The 23,678-nt window shown below is 38.4% G+C and overlaps 1 protein-coding gene across 5 annotated transcripts in view; it reads right to left on the bottom strand.

Moving 5' to 3' along the window:
- The window catches only part of MYO16 (myosin XVI), a 357,892-nt gene that overhangs the window by 243,936 nt on the left and 90,278 nt on the right, over positions 1-23,678 (bottom strand). For all 5 annotated transcript variants that reach the window (XM_036381446.2, XM_036381432.2, XM_036381447.2 and 2 more), the window contains exon 2: positions 20,815-21,078. In XM_036381446.2, coding sequence (XP_036237339.1) covers positions 20,815-21,040 — 226 coding nt within the window. In that variant the 5' untranslated portion in view covers positions 21,041-21,078. The remainder of the gene's footprint in view (positions 1-20,814; positions 21,079-23,678) is intronic.

Raw genomic sequence — 23,678 nt, 5'->3', positions numbered from 1 at the left:
GTAATTTTAATAAAATTATTCCAGAGAGCTGAATACCTTTTCACTTTCCATTGATTTTATTGACTAGATTATGACTTATAATATAGCCTTACAATGCACTACAGTCATTACTGCTATGCTGTTACCAGGCACAGGTCTTGTACTAACTTTGCTTGTAGAACTAGGGCTGTAAGGCTTTACTTTCTCTGGGCTTGTCTTGGCTTGCTTTGAGCTTTTAGTTGTTATAGCAACTGGATGATGACAAGGTGACAATAACCTAACACAGTTTTGTTTAGCTTTTTTGTAACTGTGGTGCATTATGCATTAAGGATTATGATATACATGGTAGCAACTAGCATTATAACCACTGCACTGTGGTTATAATCCAGCTATGCTGGCATAAAGAGCTATGTCTGTGACTTTATGTCTGCTGCAGACAAAAGGAATACTGATCTGAAGTTACAGATCAGAATTTCAGAGCCTGAAAGGTGAATGAATTCAAAAGGCCCAGGGCTATCAGTATCTCACCAGGCATCTGCTACTGATGGCAACACAAACTTGGGCACTGGGCAGTTGCATTCACAGCAAACTCAGTTTTAGTAGTAACAGAACAGACAAAAATAAAGGTACCTAACATATGTAAAACCTAACATTTGATCATCTACTGTTGTTCTTCTGGTATTTCTCTAGAGTCCTATATTGTTATTAGACTTCTAAAGTCCATACCTCTTTGATGTATTCTCATGACTGCAGATCTTCACTGACTCCTTCTTCTGCACATTGTTCTCTCAGGTCAGGACTCCTCCAAGGCTCTCCCTGACTGGCCATCCCGCCCTCTTTTATCCCAGTTATCTTCATTGGTCACAGCTGCAGCGCAATTAAGGACATCACAGCTGCAGCCCATCAAGGGCAACTGGGACCTCTGGGGCAAAGCCTCTATACAGATATTCTAATACATTTCCTCTACTATAATCTACTGTACTGGATATAGAGTACCAGTGTATGCTCCTATTAACTGTTCTTTTGGGGAATAGCAGCCACCAAGTGTAGACTTTTTTTCTGTTAACATCTATTTTTGTTCTCTTTAGTTTAGCAGGAATAACTCCAGCTGGAAAGCTTTACTTGTTCATGATGTGCATAAGCATGACTTACTGCTGCGGAAGCATAGCTAAAATGCTGCTGATTCTGGAATTGGATTGTCACATTCTCCTCCTACCCCAGGCTGCACAGGTTTGTCACTTGGCACACAGCAAAGATTAGTTTCTCAGCTAGACCAAGGATCAGGGAACGTGGCACTGGGTAATGGGTATGAGCAGGGAGAATGGTGTAGCCACCACTTTCCACCAACAGCTGAGAGAAGTTTGGGCATAAACTGACCATGAAATTGAATCACAACAGAAGTGATACTGAAAGATGTAATAGCATCCTTCCACTCCTTCCACTTCCACCAGTTAAGAGTCATGTTTTTCCCATTATTTCAGTCAGATATTTGGCTCACAGCTGGTATCTTATACTCTGTACAGATTAATCACTTAGAATTCTCTCCACATTCATACCTCTTTAGTCCTCTTTTCTCATTCCTCAGCAGTCACTCCATACTTTTCAGCTTGTACCAAAGGTGTTTATGAGAAACCTGCTACACAATTCAGCTATATGTGAGAACAGATGAATTCTAGTCTCTGGTAATTTCTTAATCATAACACCAAATGAAATAATGCAAGATGTCATAAATGTTTGGTTAATGTAGTAGAAAAAATATTTACCTCTTGCCTTTGCTATTAGTAGTTAAAAATAAAGTTTTTTAATCCAAGTACCAGTATTGGCAATTTTATAATTCTTTTATGGTGTCTTGCTTACCTAACAAAGACATTTGCTATCACTAGTGCAATGTCTCAGGCTTTCCTTCAGAGCAAGCTTATCGGTTGACAGTGTTTATTCAGAGCAGTCATGCCTTTAATGAGCTTTGCAAACAACTGATTTGTAATCCTACTGCTTTTTACATGAAATATATCCAGAGCTCATTGGCAACATCTGTCAGACTTGTTCAGATCTCCTCATTTTCAGGAGAACTCTTGGAAATAAATTCCCATCTTTGCTGCACAAAGATTAAAGGCAGCAAACCATAAACAAAATATTCAGATTTGGAGAGATAATTGTTCTATTCACAGACTTCAGAAATGAAGAGAGGGAAATTACTCTTTCCATGTTGGTTAAATTTGAGAGTATATGCAAGCTATAATGCCCACTACTAGAACAGAGCACTGCTAAGGACAGGGCTGACATTTCCATCCTCCCTGTCAGAGTTCCCATAGTTGATAATTTTTTTTTTTTTCAGGTAGCCAGGAATCATAATACCATGACCCCAAAGCAAATGGGTCATTGATTCTCTTCTGAAATTAAAAGCATGATGTAAAATGTCCGACTGATTTCTGTGCTCCATTGGACAAATATTACCTTTAAAAGAAACAAACCAAGCCACCAATGAAACAGACTGACCCAGGGAGTCCTACAGCCCCCCTCAGCATCTCTTCCAGCTTTAATGCTGGAAGATCAAAATACATAGTAGTTCTTTCCCATATTCTCCTTGTGGAGAAATCAGTCAGACCTCAGCCTTGGAAATAGCTGAGGGGCTTGATCACTCAGTGTGGGAGCAAACTTTCAGCAGCACAGGCAAGCATGTGACAAGTCCCTTTTTTGTGCCTATTCTTGTGTGACTTTCCCACCAGGCCTTGTGCCATCAGCTGTGGTGTGTCCATGCCCAGGCACTCTCCAGCCCTGGCAGCTTCCTGCCATGCACTATCATGCTGGAGGTGGAGGGCACAGCCCTCCTGTTACCTCAGGTATCTTGAACTGGAAAACCATGTGGAAAATAATGGTTATGTCTCTGAGCCACATGCTCACTAAGCCAAACTCCAATGAGATCCATGAGGAGAGTCACAGTTCTCTCATGGGACAGACATTTTTATCATTGTAGACACAGCCAGAATAATTTTTGAGTTAGGGATGTCTTTATTCAAGAACTGCTACATTTAAAACTTTTCCTTCGGGCAAATTCCCCCTCTTTTATTTCTGTGTACATTAAGTATAATGCAGTCTGTGTCTCCACTGGAAAATATTAAGTCCACAAACCCAATGGTTTAAAAATCCTAGCGTGTGCCTCTTACAATGCCCAAGCAATGACAAATTAACCTATCTCCTTACACAAAAGTGACAAGGGGCAGCAGTCAAATGTAACATGTTTAAGTTGTGATGTGTGAAGAACAGTGATGTAAATCAGTAATTTTGAGAAGACTAGAAGTAGCCATTAAGTTCTGTGGCCCAAAGACATTGCTACAAGGGGCACACCCAGGATCAAAGAGCAATCATGGTGACTTGTGGTTTTGCCTCCATTTAGAGCTTTGGCCAGGCCAGAGGCAGAGCACTGTTGTGGTAAGGTTTTAATTGCTAATAAAACTGTGATTTTATCTCACTGCACCTACAACCTGTGTATATAATAGAGGTGTTGCTAGAATCATTAAACACCACCTTACAAAATAACACATTCTTAGCTAAAAATACTGGGTCTATCATCACAGCTAATAACACAGCCAGGGTTTTGCCAGGACAGCTATTTCTGAGCACTAAATAGCTATGTCAACAAAAACTGGTAGCACAGACCTGACTGAATCCAGAATGTCTGTTAATGAGATAAAATTACAATAAAACAAAGCTTTGTTTACTGGAAATTGGACAGTCTAAAATTACCTTAGGGAAAAGCAGCTGATCATAGAGTAAACTTAAACATAGCTTTTCTTAAAACTTTCACTCCCAGCTGGTTAATGAGATTTATTTATTTCAAGGTTATGGAAAAAAAGAATTAAATATTTTAGCATTTAGGTCATGTATTTAATTTTTTACACATATTTTATCTGTCTCCCATGTATGGATTCTCCTGGAGTTCCTGACAAAGGTGACTAAAACTAATAAGAACTTTATCATCAAGCTACAGTCAAATATTGCAAAAGCTCACAAACATTAAGTTCACCTTAGAGATATGTTTGAAAGCTCTTTAAATTACCAGAATAATTTTTAGGCCAACTTTTCAGTTACAGAAACATCTGCTTGTACATTCAAATGTTTGTAGATTCAGGTGTTTGTAGAATTGAGTAAAAACCTTGGATCTTACAGCATTTCACTTAAAAAAGTTAAATTTATTTCAGAATTTGCAAATTTCCAGTTCTATAGTCATTAAATGATAAGCACTAAAACACACATCAGCAAAATAACTCATTCTGTGGTCAGTACCTTAATTTGAAAACCATTGTCATACCCGTGTTTTTCCTTAGTTGTAACAGTTACAGAATTTGCATACAATACAAATTTTCATCTGAACAGACTGTACACCCCCTCTGTTTCACCAACATTTATGTTGATCCTATGCCAACGCTACTTAATTGGCATAAATCAGATTACTGCTGACTTATATTCCTTATGAAGCAAAAGTCAGCCCCTCTTTAACTCCCACAACATGCAGAGCAAGTTTATGCCAGCTGGCTTAGAAGCCTTGTAAGCAACTCATTACAATTTGCATTAGAGATCTTCAAGAGTAACAGACTACTATCCCACTTAGCAGCTGCTAAATGGTACTAATTACCAGCTGTGGAGCACTGGCTGTTAGATCCCCCGTGTGTCTCCTGGAATTCCCAGAGTGTGCAGTGCACAAGAAAGCAAACTCAAACCAGGCAGTATAGAACAAACTAGGGGCATTACCGATCCATGCATTTATCCAAAATAGTTGTGTGTGTGGCATATGAGTGACCAAAACTATGAATAAAATGTGTAGCTCCAGGAATATGTCACCACTTGACATCTGTGGCTCAGGCACCACCTTTCACAGCATATGAAAACCAGAGCTGCTTCCCTCTTGCTCATGCATTAATTCACACACTCCTGCCTTGATCTTTGCATAGCAGTGCCACATGTCATGCTGCTGGGATGGAGAGTTAAACCAGCTGAAGACCAACTTTATGAAAGGCAGTTTCCAGATGGTTCATCTCCCTGCCTCATTCCAAAACGAGCATAAAGATGGGAGGACAAAAAGATGGGACAGAAACAGAGCCAGACAGAAAGGAGAGCAGCCAATGGCAGCCTCAATTTCAGCTTAGTTTCAAACTGTGTTAGAAACCCACTTTTAAGGTGTCATTTGGTATTAGAAATATCCTTAGGGAACTATTAAAATCAAGTCAGTGTTTCCAAGACATCTGAATGTTTCCTTTCTGTCTCCACATCAGCCTCAGCAGCTGTGCACTAGGATGGTGAATTGGTTCAGAGAGGTGACACAGAATTAAGCTGTTGATTCCAGGGGGTAATGCACTTGCTTTTGGATCAGTTTGCTGAGCTGATTCACTCTGCAGCCACACAATTGCTAAATCTGATACAAAGAGCCTGCAGTAAAAATGGTGGTAGGAATAGCATCATAAAATCATGAATGAAATTTTCTGAATTAGAAAAATAGAACAGTGACATAACATCCAGCTAGGGCAGTGGGACAGGCCCCAGCTGCCAGACTCTGTCCAGCTGCCCTGGGGTGGCCTCCATGCTCCCAGTGGCTCACACAGCAGCAGGGAGCAGCTGGCCCTCACAGTGCCCTTACAGCATTTACCTGTATTTAATTAATTTTGAACAAATTATCACTTCCAGCAGGATTTCAAGTCCCTTCCCCATTTCCATATGCTTCATGGGAGCAGAGTCAAGTCCCTGCTGTTTTACCTTGTTTGAATATCCACATAATTAATTTTTTCTGACTAAAATCCTATTTATCTATATATCTTATTTTACAGCACATTAAAACTGGTGTACTGTGAAACACTTTCTGTTTGAGACGTGTCCTGCTGTATGATAAACCCTGAACTATCAACACACTTCAAACTACTGATACCAGCATCCTCTGTCAAACATCTCAGAGGTGGTCAGGAGATGTGAAGAGCAATGGAGAAACCCCACACACAAATGAAATCATCCCCCTCTTCACTTTTACAGAGTTTTAAGATAGACAGAGAGCAATTGGATTTTGGTGTGTTCATGTTACACATTTTTCAACACTACCAGCATTCAGTCACAATCTTTTATGGTTTGCCAAAACCAACGGAGAATGACATTTAAAACTTCTTAATGGTTCTTTTCTACTTCATAATGCACAGCCTTATCTCCTAATTTCTTTTTCTTTTCCTAACACAATTCGTGAGGTTTGCAAAGACTTAGGACTCTTTGCACATATGGACAGAATGACACCTCCTCTTGGAGGGGATGGAATAGGATTTGCAGTCTCTGTCAACTCAGAGATGGAATCACCACATCCAGGAAACTGAGCTTCTGGAGAGGTAGTGTGAAGCCCCTCCTACTCTGCTAAGAATTTGTGACTGAGAAATTGTACAAGAGGTCTGGAGAGATTATCTGTACTGTTCAGTCGTGATCACTGCAGGAAAGCAGCATATGGGGTCCTGTCATGAGTCTCCCATATAAACATGAACATAAAAAGCATTGCATGCTGCAAAAATGCTTCAATTTGGGTAAACTCATCAAGTATTACCTTACAATTCTATTCAGCACTTACTGAATTGATTGCAACATGATGGTTACCAAGCCTTTCTATTAACCTGTGCACTACATATAGCAGATATGAACATTTTTACATATTGCTTACATGAAAGGCTTGTGCCACAAGTCTTCAAAGAAAATAACTATGCCTGTGCACCTAGCTCAAAGATGATTTCATTTCTCATTACTTGTTTTCCAGAATTTTCCAGAATTTGATTTGGCTGAATTGCTGCATTCTTGAAATGAATTATATTGTCACTAAAGGTATTTCAAGCTGATATACTCACTGATGTCCAAGTCTTCAGTCTTTTCTAATTTTCCACCTCTTTCCATGATATGAAGAGTCTGACAGTTATAACTAGAACTTCTCTTATGTTTTGTCTCCCAATCTGCAAGGAATTCTTTCACACTTGGCAAAGGACAACCTTGTAACATTTCAAAATATAACACAACAATGGTTTTAGTCCTTTTTCAATTCTGACAAGGGGGGCCATATAACAACTTTCACACTTGCCTGTTGTATATTCTCTGCGCAGTCTAGAAGTCTTCTGTCAGTAGTGACTACAACAAAGGTGCAACCAAAAGACAACTATTAAATGTTCTCATGACACGAAGGGACTAAGGGTCACGTTTTAACTAAATTTGTTTTAATACATTCTGGAATTATTATTATTATTCTCCCTGATAACTGATGGGTGGCCTGGAGGTCCAGCAGGGAGAGCAAATTGCCCACAGACAAGTCCAGACAGGAGACATAATTTCTTCCAGTCAGGGCTGCTCTGACTGTAGAAGCGCAGTCTCCTGGAAATCATCCTGCTTCCAATCCCTCACATCCTACAGCTGTTTCTGGAGGCTTCCAACTCCAGTGCATTCTGGCTGACACCTTCATTTTCCCACACCAGTAACAGCAACAACCACCACTACCAATATGCCAACAACAAAAAAGAGTTGAAAAATAAGCAATGAATACATTATCACCCCAGGAACAACAGATCATATGTATAAAGCCAGCACTGAAGGAAAGAGCTATCCAACTTGAAAACTGTGGCTGACACTTAAACCACCTCAGAATAAGCAAAGGAAAACATCTCCATGTATCTGCTTTGAGATAAGGCTGTCATGCTTGGGCAGCTGAAGATTGCAGTGATGTAGACTTCACTTGATTTCAAAGTTCGGCATGAAATGCAAAAACCACACCAGGACACAGGAGACTGAAATGACAGATTTATAACAGTTCATCCTAAAGAAATGTGCAACCAAAGAGACAAATTTGGAACCCAAACCGTCCTGCATTCAATATCACCAAGTTTACAGACAGCTAAATCTATGTACCAATCTTATGTAAGGTGAACCTCCACGGAGCTACCAGTGAAGCATTTGAGGATCTGGGAACATAGGAGGTGATGCATGACAGACCCTCTGCCTCCTCTTCTCTGATACCAGTCAGCCACCAGAACTGCAAAATTATTATTCCAAAGCCGGAGCAACCAACACAAAGCAAATTTTGCTTTATTTATGTTTTACTTCATTTTTTACAGGTATGGATTGCCACTGAAGTATGAACTGGAGTTATAGGCCAGCACAGAGAGGAGAAAATTACACTCACACAGTACTTCGTATAATCACCTCTTTTTTATAGTTTGTAGAAAGCAAAAGTCTGACATGAAAGCTGATGGTTTAATTTGGCTTTGAAGCAGAATTATCAGTTGCTCTCCACAGGAATTTCTCTGCTCTGCTTAGTCTGCTCTTGCACTACAACAATAAGAGCTGCCTTAGTTCAACACCCAAGTTGTCTCATTCCTTTACAAAGTCAGCATGATGTTGGACTATTGCACCTTCTAGCCAGACTGATCTTTTAACTCTGTGAATTCAGTCTTGATGTCAGCAAGGGGAAGGAGCAACCAACATCACCTGACAGAAGAGGAGCTCTCAATTCTGAGTCATACCAATGAATCCATGTTCATACAGAACCACATGGTAGGTTTGGGATGCAACAATGAGCTACAGCTACAGAGGCTCAAACTTCCCCAGTAATACCCAATGTCATATGTTCTCATTTGCTCAAACAATACATCTGACAGGTAGCTGGTAAATCAGGGAGAAGCCAGAGAGAACTCCACATTAGAAGTGCCTAAGTTAAGAAAAATATATAAGGACTAATCCAGAAGCATCACTAGAACTACATATATTTGGACTTAACATCTGTCCTTTTCTGTTCAACTTGTATAATTCTATATATGTGATCCATAGGGTTTTTAGAGAGAAGCTTGAAAGCAGAAGAAATCTAATGTTCACCCTGTACAGGAACTGAGAAGCCAGTGAAGTTCAAATGGCCATTATTAAAAGGATAGCAGTGTCCTTTTATAGGATGTCCTTCCAGTAGACTAAGAAACAAAGCAGCAGTTCAAATTTCACACAGGTACTTCCAGCTTTAAGAGCACTTCAAGGCATATTTTTTGTACTGTCAATAAGTAAATATGGATGTCTGGAAAAAACTACCATTTTATGTCAGCAGTAGTTGTGATTGCTAAAATTTGGAGCACCAACCCTAACTCAAGAATTTACTGCTACAGCTGTCATATTTGTCTTTTGAGCCCAAATGTAATCAAAACCCTAAAAAGTGCATGGTAGAGAAATTACCTCCTCTAACCATCTCATTGTCCTGTAAAATTTCTACTGCTTCAAGGTCACCTTTACATTGCATTGTAATAGAGAGTCATCAGAAAGAAACCTAGTAAGAAAGCAGTATGTGGTTCCAGGCTGACTGAATTCTACCTTGAACCTTTTGCATATGCTTAAAACCTTGAATCTTTTTGCATATGCATATGCTTGTTTAAAGGAGGACATTTAGAAATATTGTGAATTTCACCTTAACTACTCACATTTACACCTCCATTCTTAGATGCAATTCAAACAGAAACACAACCTAAATTAGCCATTCCCTTCGATTTATTGGCTGTATTCTTGAAACCTTCAATTCCTCCACTGTTGCAGCCTATTACTGTAAAGGCCGCAATTAACGGTAATCAAGAAGAATCAGTTTTCTATACATTACACCATATAAGCTTTCTACTAATTTCTATCACAGCTATAGAGTTTGTTCACTGTCAATTTGAAGTGCAAAAGATTTTAACAGCTAAAAAGCCTTTCAGACCTCAGTCTAAGTCATTAAGATAATATCTCAGTGAGAAGAATCCTCCAACTCATGCCTCAGAGAACAAAAAGATGACTGAAATAATGAGCAGTATATGTATTTTTTGTTTTGAATTTGGAAGAAAAGGAAGGAAGGAAGAAAAACCACTAGGCACTATATAAATAAACCTATTTAGTTCTCAGATATATTTGTGATTTTACTGGGAAAGGTACTACAGTTCAGACAGAATGAAAGAATCATAGAATATGCTGAGTTGGAAAGGGCCCATAAAGATCACCGAGTCCAACTCCTGAACCTGCAGAGGATACCCCAAGAATCACCCAATGTGCCTGTTCAAATACTTGAAATATAACAGGCTGGTGCTGTGACCACTGCCCTGGGGAAACTGTTCCCGTGCCCAAACACCCTCTGGGTGAAAAATCTTTTCCTGACATCCAACCTAAACCTCTCCTGATAAAACTTCAGGGCAGTTCCTTGGATCCTGTCATTGATCACCACAGAGAAAAGATCAGCATCTGCCCCTTCTCTTCCCCTCATGACGAAGCTGTATCTGCAATGAAGTCTGTCTTCAGTCTCCTCCAGGCTGAACAGACCAAGTGACCTCAGATGGTTTCCCCTCAAGGCCCTTCACCCTCTTTGTAGCCTCCTTTGGACTCTCTCCAATAGTTCAACGTCTTTCTCACACTGTGGCACCCAAAACTGCCCCCAGCACTCAAGGTGAGGCTGCCCCAGCTCCCTTGCCCAGCTGGCCATGCTGTGCCTGATGCCCCCAGGACAGGGTTGGCCCTCCTGGCTGCCAGGGCACTGCTGACTCATGTTCAGCTTGCCATGGACCAGGACCCCAGGTCCCTTTCCATGGCACTGCTCTGCAGCCTCTCATTCCCCAGTCTGTACTCACAACCAGGGTTGCCCAGTCACAGGTGAACAATTTGCCACACGCTCTTCTTAAAAAAGAGCAGAATAACAAAAAAGCCCTAAAAAATTTATCAATAAAAAAAAATACTTGCTGCATTTAGTGGCTCTGGTTATATGCATTTAGTTATGCCTTCAATGGTTCTAGAGAAAAATACTCCACATAGTTATCCCACTCCACAAAACCTCCAAACAAAGTCCACTTTTTAGAAACTTTGAAGAAATGTTCTTCTCAAACTGGCAACTAATTTGATAGTCATAAAATAAAATCTGCATGTTGCAAGATATCAGAATAAGGTCTTTTCCCAGTCTTATGCTTAAGTATTCAACTTTATTTTATTTTCTGCTTCAGTGTAGTAATTTGAATATGCCCTGGCAGAAAAATGTTCCTAAAGTTGAATTCAAAAATTGAAAACACTTTTAAAAACTTATTAAGTTCATTTTTGTAAAGAACTGTATTATTGCTAAAAAGGCTTGCTCGTAAAAAAGAAAAAAAAACAGAAAAGGTTTTTCTCTACTTATTTCTGTAGTTCCCCATCTTAATTTCTATCATAGTGTAATTTGTGATTGAAATGAAAGCATTTCAAAGTGATATTGAAAGATAGATATAGAAAAGTTTTCCTTTTGTACTGAAATATTATTGGAAATCAATATGAAGCACAATAATTACAGTGGAGATTAAATCAAAAGCAAATTGCATAGAAAATACTCTACTCTTGTTCTCTTTCTATTTCATAAGAATAGACTAGGAATACAGCAATATTTTTTTTTAAATCAGGGACTTATAACAATAACCAGAGAATGTCAGCAGTACCTGCTACTCATTGGATAGCATCTTTCATAGAGAGAATAGGCTTCTGATTGCTGCCAATTTAGAGTCTTGCATCCCACTGTGGATCCCCTTTCAAAGGAATAGGAAGAACTGCCAGGTGCCAATTTGTAGGTTGCTAATGGCTTAACGAACCTTTATTGGCATGACAGCGAATTTGTGATTAGTCCTGTGTTTTTTCATACTTCATACTTGAATGCTGGAGCATGCTGTGCCAGTTTCATCTGGGGCAGAGATAATTTCCTTCACAGTGGCTGGTAGGGGGCCATGTTTTGGATTTGTGCTGAATGCAGGGTCAATAACACAGAGATGTTTTTGTTATTGCTGAGCAGGGCTTGCACAGAGCCAAGGCCTGTTCTGCCTCTTGTACAACCACACTGGGGAGGGAGTTTTTGGTGCACGGAAGGTTGGGAGGAGACACAGCCAGGACAGGTGACCCCAACTGACCAAAGGGGTGTTCCAGACCATAGGACATAATGCTCAGTATATAAAAAGGGGGGAAGAAGGAGGAAAGGTGTACATTTAGAGTGCTGGGATTTGTCTTCACAAGTCACCATTACATGTGGTGAGAACCTGCTCTCCTGGAGATGACTGAACACCTCCCTGCACATGGGAAGCACCAGATTAATTCATTTTTTTCCCACTGCTTGTGTGTGTGGCATTTGCTTTCCCTATTAAACTGTCTTTATCTCAGCCCACAAGTTCTCTTCTACTCTTCTAATAAGTCTGGATAGAAGTCATGAGTAATATACATACTGACTTTTCCAACTGCAGAAAATCTTCATATCATAGTCCACCAAAATAAATATTAGAGAATTTTGAAAATGTGTTTAGAAGTAAATTAAAAAAAAAATAGGGATAGTGTGTTTTTACAAAGTTTCTCTCATAGATATGTTTTATGCTTGCGATTGAAGCAACATTTTGATTTCTAGTTAATCAAATGTGGTTTTGCTGGGATATGTAGGGTTAAAGTTCAAGAATGGACTTACCTGCATAGAAAATGAGCAGCTCAGTACCTACATTTTAGAAATCTGTGGTTCAAAGAAGAATCTGAAAGCTGAGTTTCTAGAAACTCTCTATAACAGTAAGAGAAAGGCATGCTTTTCAACAAATCCTTCAGAGTGAATTTATAGACATCCAAAACCATCAGAAGGGAATCACAAAGTTCAAACGCATATCTCAGTTTTTATTTATTCAAGAGCTTAAGCATGTGAAACAGGACTACAAATAGGCCAGAATATACTCCTGTTTTGAAAACACAGTAAGTAGCAGCCATAATGTTAGCAGTGAGATTTTTGTACAACAGTTTACTTTTCAGTCAGCTTTCTACAGTTTACTGTAATGTAACCAAGACCAGCCAGATCCAGTTTGCCTCCCAGGTCCTTCCCCAGGAGAAAGCCATGCCAGGCTGGACACTGTTTGAGATACTTGAGGTGTGTGAACAGTGGGCACAGAAGAGGCAGTGGGACAGAGAAGTGCACAGACAAAAAATGGCTCTCAAAGCAAGCAAAAATGGGTGGCTCACAGCTCCAAGCTCAGTTTTTATGGAGAGAAGGACAGCATCATAAATCCATTTGATCAAAACTCAGATAAATTACACTTGGAGTAAATCTCCCTACTGAGGGCGGCCCAAAATAGAGGGATGGTTTTTCTTTATTTCCCCACTTGGTACAGGCAGAGGATAGCTGTTCAAACCAAGGTAATTCTGGGCATGTGCAGAGACAAAAAGTGCAGCTGAAACAAATCAGGAAAATTTCATGGCTAAGAAAAGTAGCCATGGAGCAGAAGCACTCCTGTGGTTAGACAATCCACATGGAGAACAAAACCATAGATTAAATCTACACCCTCAAGTCTATTCTTCACTTTTTGATGTGTCATACCTTTTTTGGTGAGTCTTGCCTTTTCTAATTAAATAAGTGTTGTATATTAGAAATCATACATATTTTTATCAACAGCAAATAATTTAATATTCAGTTCTCAGCTTCACCAAATTACTAAAAATGTAAACACATGGACAAAAAGCACATATGGAATCCTATAGGAATTCAGATGTATTCAAATTTCATCTCCCTGTGATTTTATGATTGCTCTTGAAATGGCCTGCTTTAATTACTAAACATCTGTTACCCAATAACTGAAGGCATTATGTTTCCCTGCACCATAACAAAAAGATGCCTTGTGTTGCTGAATTCATCACACATGGAGCCAAAGAAACTTAGCAACCATGCTGAATCTATAGGGTTGAAGCCTTGCCCTGGTTTGAAATGTCTCTACCTTCTGGGCCTTTGGAAAAGCTTCTTCATCAATGGGTGGATTGAGATGGTTGACTGATGCTTCATTTTCCTGCACAGAGGGCAGATCAATCAGCAGCAGCTTGTTGGACAACCAGTCCAAGTCCAATGCATTAGTGTCATCCAGAGTTACAGACATGGTTCCCACTCCAGAATGCATGAATTTGTCTTGTGAAAGCATTCATTTACAGTACATACTTTACCTTCTTTCCAAAAGCCCCAGTTCACAACATTTCCGTGTGCTTCATTAATTTCATATGCTCTGATTAGGCTCTTGACTCCACTATTCAGTGTCTAGTGCTCATGTCTCTTAGGGATTGGACAATAAATATTAAATTGTATAAATTATTATACATGTGTGTTGTGATTTCTTCTACAATTGTTCCCAGCAAATCAACATTTGTAAATAGTTTTAGATTACTGTCTAATGTACATTTTTCCTACTCTGATTCAAGGGAAACACTGTAAAATCCAAAATATCTCTGTGTGGGGAAGTCCCTCTATTATTACATGCATAATGAAATCCATTTGCTTCCCTGGAAAGATAAAAAATAGGCTTTAATTAAGTTTAGAGTGAGAGTAAATAGTAATCTGAAATTAAAATATACTAAATAATGCTAGAGCAATCTGAAACAAAGCACTATAAAATCTGAGAAATCCTTGATTTAAATTTTAAAAACGACTGAGCATGCTAAAATAAAGTAATACAGAGTATGCAATATATTTTAATTCTGTTCTGGATGTTCTTTATCATTCAGAGTTTTAATTTCCTCAAACTGAAATTAGATTAAATTGATTTTTTGGGGAGGTTCCCTCTTCATGACTATGCAAGGCTTTATTAATTGATGTTATTTGTCTCATTTCCTATTAATTCAGGTTTTGACCCAAGGCTTAATTTTTATTTTTTTTTAATCTGGGAGCTTTCTTTTTTCATGAAGGTTACCTGTGCATGTTAAACACACTACAACTATTTGTCACTTTATCCTTCTCACAGCAGCTGGAATAACTGGTAAAAGTGAGGTTCCCCAAAAGAGAATGTAAAATGAAAAGTGCATGGAAAAATGGAGAAAGTTATTCAGATTCCACAACAAAATTCTGATTTGCCAACTGTGTTTATATTTCTGCCCTTTATGCCTTTGGTATGATACATATATATAAAAAAATATAAATATAAATATCCCATGCATTTCATTTTCCTCATTTATTATAATTTATTATCATTCATTATGATTTTAGACCTGCCTCTTCAGAAGACTATAGCTACAACATCCAGTATACAAAAGAAATGCTAATTAAAGTACCTTTGGGAGGAGAATGGAATGAAAGAAAGTGATATTAAATATTAATCATAAGAAACAAGGCAGGAAGATTTTTAAAGGTGGAAGCAAATAAGAGTGGATTATGGTAATCTGTGATGGCACAGAAGATTAATTTGCACTTTCACACAGAGATTCTTCTCTTTTCCAGAATCACCTTTATTTTAAACTCAAGATGGAGTCATTGTTGCCTAATTTAAGGAAACTCTGCCTTAACGATAAAGACCTAACATGAGAGACATAATGTTACACCTTTTTGTCACCTCTTTCCAAAACATTAGGCATAATAATGTGTTTTATTACTTTGTATTTCTGTAAAACTCTTGTATTACTAAAATTCTCTGTCTTTAGTAAACATATATTTTTATCTTTCAGTCCCTTCTCGTAGCAAAGATTCCTCTGAACTCCTGGCACACAAAAATGCAATCTTTATCCAAGGGTTTGGTGAATTTTAAAAGCCAGGCATTGCCATGCTTGGAGCCTTTCTTTCTCACCATTCATCCCTGAACACGCAACACGTAAAAATCAGAAAAGCTGCCTGAAATCAGTTTGACAAGAGGAGGTATCATCAAACATTTAAAAAGGTAGTCTGAAAGTCAGAATCCCAACAGCAGACAGGCTACCTGAATTTGTTCCCATTCTTCTTATAAAGGTGTTTGCTAAGATGAGTCTAAGTTCCACACTGTTGCCTGACAAGAGGTTTCACACAATGGAAATGGAAATATACCAAATACTCTCACCACCCTGTCACTACTGCCCACATCCTGCTTCTTCCAGCTTCTCCAAGACTGCTGGCAATGTTAAAACTGGTTGTTGAGGATCAGTAAGTTTGCCCCGAGGTGTTTGCCAGACACAGTCAGTGCAATCCACTGTTTTACAGAACATCTTGTATGTAACCAACCAAGCTGTTTCTACTGGAAAAAGGACATTAAAGCATAACCAAGCCTAATGTAATAGAATGCAAAAATAAGAAGTTGGTTAGAAGATTTGAAAACAATGCAAGGAAATCATATAAAATTGGTTTATTTCTGCTCAGTTTCAGCCTCTGTTTTCTGTTTCAGATTATTTGTCTTTTTTCCATGAAGAAGAAGGATTATTATAACATCTCTGACACATTTTCCTAACGAAAGCTAATTGTCAACTCATCTGCCACCTTAAATTAAAGATACACTCTTCTTCTGAATAGATTTTGTTTCCCCTCCCCAGAGCCCTCTTTATAGCCCAAAGTTCTTCAGATGTAAATTACAGCTCAGCACCAGCCCCACCTGTACCCCCTTTTATGCTCACTTACACACCCTTTTAATTAATATAACTGAAATTTATCATAACATGGTACATTATACAGAGCTCATTGAAATAACTAATGGTACTGAACCCTTCCAATATATTGATTATTCCAGCCCTTTCAAATATCATGATACTACCAATCTCACAATAATATTACATCTTTCAAACAGCTAGAGATACTGGCATCAGAGGAAGGGAAGTGAGATGGGATTTCTGTTTACCTTCCTACACTATGAAACAGCTGGGCAGTCAATCAGCTGGGGCTAGGACCCAGCCTCGGGAGACCTGCCTTGGCAGTGAACACTGCAGGAAAAGCAGGATATTGGTATCGTCTTCTTTTTAAATCACCTTTTCCTGACATACCCTGGTGAGAGAAGGGAGAGTAAGGCTGTCCCAGCCACCATATTCCAGCATTCTGTCTCTAAAGACAAAGTCATACCTGCAACTCTGCAGGGTTAGGAAGAAGCTCTGGGAGAATTGAGAAGGACTGACTAAAACAGGGAGTCACTACAAAAGGACAAAGAATCATTACTAGAGACTCAGCATTATGCTAACACACACTCACCCTGGTATCGCTGCTATTTAGAATCACAATGCTGTCACAGAATCAGCATATTGCTCATCAGAAGGATGAAATGGGCTTTAAATAGGTTTAGGGAATCTGCATTTCCCTTTTGTAATGCTGATTTTTCACAGGAGTACCTCTTTTGTCTCCAGGCTGAATTTGATGGCTCTCTGCACTTTGTACCCTGACCCAGCACCACCTGCCAGCCCGGCAGACTTTATGGTACACATCATGACAGCATCACAACTGAGAGGTTTTACAACAAAAGACACTTACTACATACAAAGATTATTTGACAATCCTAGACTTTGAGTAATTCTGCAGGATAACTGAGAAGGTGGGTTACAAATTATACCAAAAAATGATAGAAACTAAAGCTAGTCCTTTAGTTTCCCCTATGTTAGATTTCAGGTACAGGACTCTCATGTCCACTTTCAGCTACTGTTTTCATTGTAGCAAGATTATCTATCTGCTCACTTTCCAAAAAGCACATTTTTCAAAGCAGCCACTGTTTCTCAGTGCTGTCAGTCTAATAACTGCACCTTTGCCCCAGGAAGGAAGCACACCCTTTATCCTCAAGACGCCCAAATGCTAAGAATCCATTTGCCTGCCTTGTATTTGAAGCAGAAACTCAGACTTCGACTGGCTCAGTTAATTTCCTGAGTGCTGGGTTCATTTCCTAATCGTTTGTAGATGGGTCTCAGCTGATGAGCAGGCTCAGCAAATACCAATGTATGGTTTGTGTACTAGAAAAGATCTGAGTCCACATGGTAATGCCACACGTAGGTACGAGCAAGCCTAGTCTGCAGAGGGAAGGAATGGGTTGCAGAAGCCTCCTTGGCTACCTCTCCCATTTTTCAGTACATTTATATGACTGATGCCAGGAAGACAAATTGCCTGCTGTCCATTTTTATTAGGGATTTAATATCTCACAGAAGAAAAGTATGTAGTATTTAAACGAAAATTAACAAGAGGTATTCCCTTGCCAGCAGTAAAAAAGTACAAAATCAGTGTCAAAAAACAGTGCACTCACTTATGCATCAGCTTCTGCTTCTATACATGTCAACACTGAGAATAATAGTTGCAGAATCTCCCAAAATGCTCACTGCTAGTAGTGTGGGTGGATGTGGCCCATCAACAGCAGTAAAAACATAGTGCTCTAAAACAGAGAAACTACAGGGTGCTGCAAGGAGACAGAGAATGAGGATTCCCCTTCAATCTCCCTGGGTCAGATAAAATATTAAAGAACAGTTATACTACTAATAATAAAATAATAAAAAAGAGCAAAGATACATAATTTCACTAATTTTTAACTTATTGAGAAATAGTATGAGCATATATTTAATTTATAAATTTGATACAAAGCAGGTCACTAGTAAAAATTTCTCAAAGCCAATTCTAAAATTAATTTTAGAGCAAACTAATGGTCAGTCCTGCTAGCATGCAGTAAGAGAAATGGTTTTTGTGTTCAGTAGCAGCTGGTATAGTAATTTTGGAGATTTTTCATGAATAACAAAGGCAACGAATTTGTAAAAGTGAAATTCTGACCAGACTCAATTGTGAAATGTCTCTGCACCAGCCACATTATAAATTCATCTTTCTATATGTATTAATGGTATCCAATTTATCTCATGTATTAAACCAGAACTACAACTCACCACTCCAAAATGTGCTGTCCAGTCTATATAATTTATGATACTTCAGAAAAACTGAACCCCTGGACTTCACTTAGACAACTACTTGGATCCCCTTGCTGTGCCCTCTTTCCACTTTCTATACCACATTGTTTTTGCATTTCATTCATAGAACTGCAAAACAACTTTCTTAGCTGTCTTTTACACCTACCCAATGCTGCTGACTGCGGAGGATATTGTAAAATATGATTAAATAGAGAAGAGAAACAGGCTGTAGCAAAAGCCCAACTTCCCCAGCTATATCCCATTACTTCCATGGGATTACTCCAGGCTCTGTCTAGCTGAGCCTTACGGACTGAAAGTTCATTGCTGTTTTGGGGTATCAGCTGTACTTCCAGACAACATCTTCCAATACAGCTTTGCCTGAAAAGAATCTACGTTACATGCTCCATAAAACACCACCAAACACAGTAAATGGATGTGACATTTATCACAAATATTATGTCTAATTTGAACAGAAATTCTAATGTAGGTACATTCACTGAAGAGTCATGGTTGCATGTTCCACTCAACAACAATAGTAGGAAAACAGCTTTCATGTCTGTGAGTATAAACTTTGTTGTTGTTGTTGTACTGGTTTGGGGTTTTTTTTAATGATAATAATTCTTAATATAACATTTTTCACACCAAAGCAAACAGGCTCTGGGAACATTTGGCTAGAAACACAACAGACAGGCACTTGCAGGTCCCCAAGCTGCCTAAAGACAACAATCACACATTTTCATGAATTTGTTGCCTGGGAAAGAACCACAGGCAATAAATTCAGGACTATCTTATCTGTGGGCTATTTGATCTCCTTGCTTCTGAGGACCTGTTTTATCTGTTTCAAGTGCAGGACAACATTCCTGGCTTTCCTCCACTTTACTTCCCTCTGCCTGAGATATCTTCCCTTTCTGCTTACGTTATTCAGTCTCAGCACTTGCTGAACTTTATATTCTGATTTAGGTGCAGCTCAAGGCCAAGTATAGGTAACACAAAAGACTGTTGATGCCCTTCCACCACTGCAATAAGCAATCTACATCTCTTCAGTATGAATGTCAAAAATAGCCTCAAGTATCTGAATTTTACAGAATGTTAAGAGTCATATGTAGTATTCTGCTTGTTTTTTGAAGAAAGTTGGAGCTATGGAAACATGGAAGAAGATCTTTTGTTTATAATTCCTGCTAGAAAGAAGCAGGAGTGTGGAATGAAGTTTGTGAATTTTATGTATTATTTAGTTATAAATGATGCCCTGTGCACTCACTTTAAAAGAAGAATTTTTTGATTCATTTCTACTAAAGATCTCAATGTATAGGACTATACCTGAGTGATAAGCAATAATGGAGCAAATGCACAATAAAATGAAGATTCAGGAGTGAGTAAAAAAGGCATAGTTATCAAACAGATAAAAATTAGGAGAATCTTGCCAAGTTCTTTGCATGATGTCTGTCTGTCTCAGAATCTCCCCTTTTTACTCTAATGTGATTACAATGAACTGACATAAAATCTGTTTGCAAAGGAGTTGCCAACAACATTGCATCAGTTCTTTTCTTATATCCCTCCTGACCAGACAACATTATGGGGATTTCTGGGCACTTCTAAAAGTTGGGAGATTCTTACTGCAAGGTTTGGTTCACTTCTGAGGTATAAATCACAAAATCCTCTGGTTACTATCAGGTGCACCAGGGATTCACACAATGCCAAGAAACTAAAAACAGAGCAATAAAGTGTGGTTACATAATTCAAAAGGACATAAACATAAATTCACAAGCAGAAAGATGACCTTCTATGTAGTGTGACTATGGGTCAACACCATTTCCTTGCTCTAGACACACCAATGTCACCAACAACAGAATCCCTTACTCCAAATTTTGGCTAAAAATGAGAACCTAATTTTCAAAGTAACTTGTGTTAAATTCTACGGCTCATGTAAGAGACCAGGCATAGTCATAGATTCACAGTCCTTAATTATTTTGAAATATATTAGTTTATATTAATCTCAAAATAAATTCATTAGATTTCTGAAAGTTTACTCTCCACACTACTCTCCACACCTTATTCATTCCAGTAAAAAGTTGCAACGTGTTGTGTGCAATACGTCTGCATATTTCACCGAGACAATCACTTTATGTGTTTTGTATTTTACTTAAAGACAGATGAGCAGAACAAGAAAGCTTTTCCTCTGAAATATTTATTGTACAAAGGAAAATATTGTATAATGTTAATATGTACCTTCTTTATCATCGTGGCGTATGATTGCATCCTGTATCATATCAGCAAGATGAAAGCAAACTCGTTGATTCTTTCCATGTTTCAGCTTCTTCCCGTGGCCCTCCCGTTTCTGGAAAGCTTTTTCCCGCTCGTAGTACGCCTTGATTTGGTCACAGCGCATGCGCTTGACCAGCCGCTGCCGCTGGCCCAGGGGGAGGGACTCCAGCAAGCACTGCTCAATTTCCATCTCATGGGTCCGAAAAACATTACATAGCTGGAAACAGCCTGCAAGGAATTAAACACAAGCAACTTTAGATCTTGCTTTCAAATGCACCATGAAATCTCCACCAATTATTTTGTTGCTCTAACCGTGTGCAAGTCCATCATGTAAGCTCCTCCTACTCGACCGAGACTGACTACAGTTTATGTCAGTATCATTTATTTTTTGAAAATAACACATAACTCATTCCATTAAATCACTGATGCATTTTTTTAAAAGCTGACTCAGGCCACGTGAACAAATGTGAATAGAAAGAAGTCTGAATGTTCAGTTGTGAGATGGGCAAAATACCTAAATATTTCAGTACAATTCAAGTGGCTAGCATTTGCTTACAAACAAGAAACTACTAAGAAGATTAATTCTAGTTTGATGCCCATGTGTCTTTTTTATTCATATTCATCTTGCTTTAGGTTGGCAAATTTCTGCATTCAGTGAGAAGAAAAACCATCATATCATAATTCTAATGAGTTCATTAGCATGCAGTGGGCACTCAGATAACTACCTCCTAAAAACATCAGTCACTTCAGATTCTAACCATGTGTATAACTTTTTTCTAATTTTTTAATTTTTTTGATTATATAGAGACATCAAATTGATCCTTCTAATGAAAGCATCAGACACTGAAATCTTCATGTGGAAACTATCACAAGTGTGTCTTTGAATCAGTTATTCCTAACATTCACAGCACTTCCTTTAAGTCAGATTCCTTTTTTGGTTTTACCATTAAATATGATATTTTTGCTGACATTGAAATAACTCTGTTTCCTCACTGTTTTATTTTTTCTTTTCCACTGGGAGTGAAGACAGAAGAGGGGAATGGAGTGCTGCTACTTACTTTCTCACTATTATGTTACAAAAGGAGGCTAATGAATTGTCAGATAATTTTTTTGCCCAACTCCTTGAATGTGAATCCACATCCATCAACAATGTGCCCAGCATCTTGCACCCTGGCTACAGACCACCCCATCACTTCTGATTCTCAGGTTCTACTTTATGGATTTCCTTCATATGGGGGCTAGGGGCTCAAATTTGTACTTTCTAAGGGCTGACAGCAGCCCAGATGAGGAAGGTTTTCTCTCCACAGTTTGAAGTAAGACCTCTTGAAGGAAATGCAGACTCAATTCACCTTGGGTAGTTAAAAATACCAAAATTAGCCTTACTCTGCAACATAAGAAAGAGGTTTTTTCTACCTGTTTTGTATAGTCACATCATCAAAGGATCCCTCCCTCATTGAGGGCATGCCTGAGTACTGCTGACTAAATGACCACTTTGTTTTCTCCTTGTGGTTTGACATGTGTTTAATCTATTGAATTCCATTCAAACCCTGGTCTGAAGCCACAATTAACAATCTCCTGACAGGATTTTGTAAAGCTAATGTCATCACAGCACATAAAAGCATCACAAATATTTATTTATTTTCATTTTAAAAAGAGACAAGAGTATCCTTATCTGCATTCTCTATAAAGGAAGTGATTTTCTTTTTATATTACTCACTGATTTTTGGTGTCCCATTCAAGAATTTTGTGTTCTTTTTTTAAAATGTTTTGGTTTGCTTTAAGGACATAGTATTCTATAAACTATAATGTATCACAATTCCATAACAAAATATAAAATTGTAGTCTGAGGTCTGCATGCCAATAATTTTATAAATTCTATTTATAACATTATATATTTATTTGCTAAATTATTTGTTATATTATTTCATAAATTACAGATAATACAAATATTATATATTATATAAAATATTACATATTTTATAATTTATAAATTTACAACTATAAATTACAATCCATGGTCTCAAATCCAACTTCTCAACTTCTCACATTTATCCAAAAAGTGCCCAGAGACTGTTTTGTTAGGGAGCACTATGACAGAAGCAGACACAGAATACAATACTACAGGTCAATTTCAGTCAATTATTTTTAACATAGGCTACTCTCTCCCTATAATTTCTGTTCCTTTCTTAGCATACCCTTCTAGTTGGAAGAAAATGAGTTGTCAAACTAAGAACTGGAAACATGTATTGGCTTGCATTAAGGCAAAACACACACCCTTTCTTCTTGCATGTCAAAGCCAATAACTCCTGCTGTATAAAACAAAATTTTCCACTTGACCTTAAATTATATGTTACATTCCATAGCAAAAATTATATGTTTCGTTTCTTTTATTTCCTTGTTGGAAGACACAACAAAATGAATGGGTAACTCTGTAACACTGCAGAAGATGTAACTTTATTTCTGGGTTCAATCCCTGTGCTCAGAGCATTCAGTCCCATAGAAGAGCTACACTCAGACCATTCTCCTCAGCCTGAGGTAGTTTTCAATGGTATCTTCTTTTTCTCGTGATAAGACTGCAGAATAAGCAAACTTCAAATCTTCGCTATTAGAATTGTTCTGCTGCGTATAAAAGATTTCAGCAGCCAAGCCTTTAGCCTACACAGGCCTTTTGGCTTGTAACACCTTAAGTTTATACCCTAACACTTCTAAATGTGACTATAATGCCTGCCAGCAAGGCTCATAGCCACAGAGGGAAAACCAGCTCACTGTGTTAAACTGTGTTTGCCTGCAGCTGGGAGCACAACCCTGCTCTGCTCATTCCTTCTCCT

The sequence above is a fragment of the Molothrus ater genome, chromosome 2, assembly GCF_012460135.2.
Source record: "Molothrus ater isolate BHLD 08-10-18 breed brown headed cowbird chromosome 2, BPBGC_Mater_1.1, whole genome shotgun sequence".
NCBI lineage: Eukaryota > Metazoa > Chordata > Aves > Passeriformes > Icteridae > Molothrus > Molothrus ater.
This window is presented reverse-complemented; position numbering and strand designations above follow the sequence as displayed.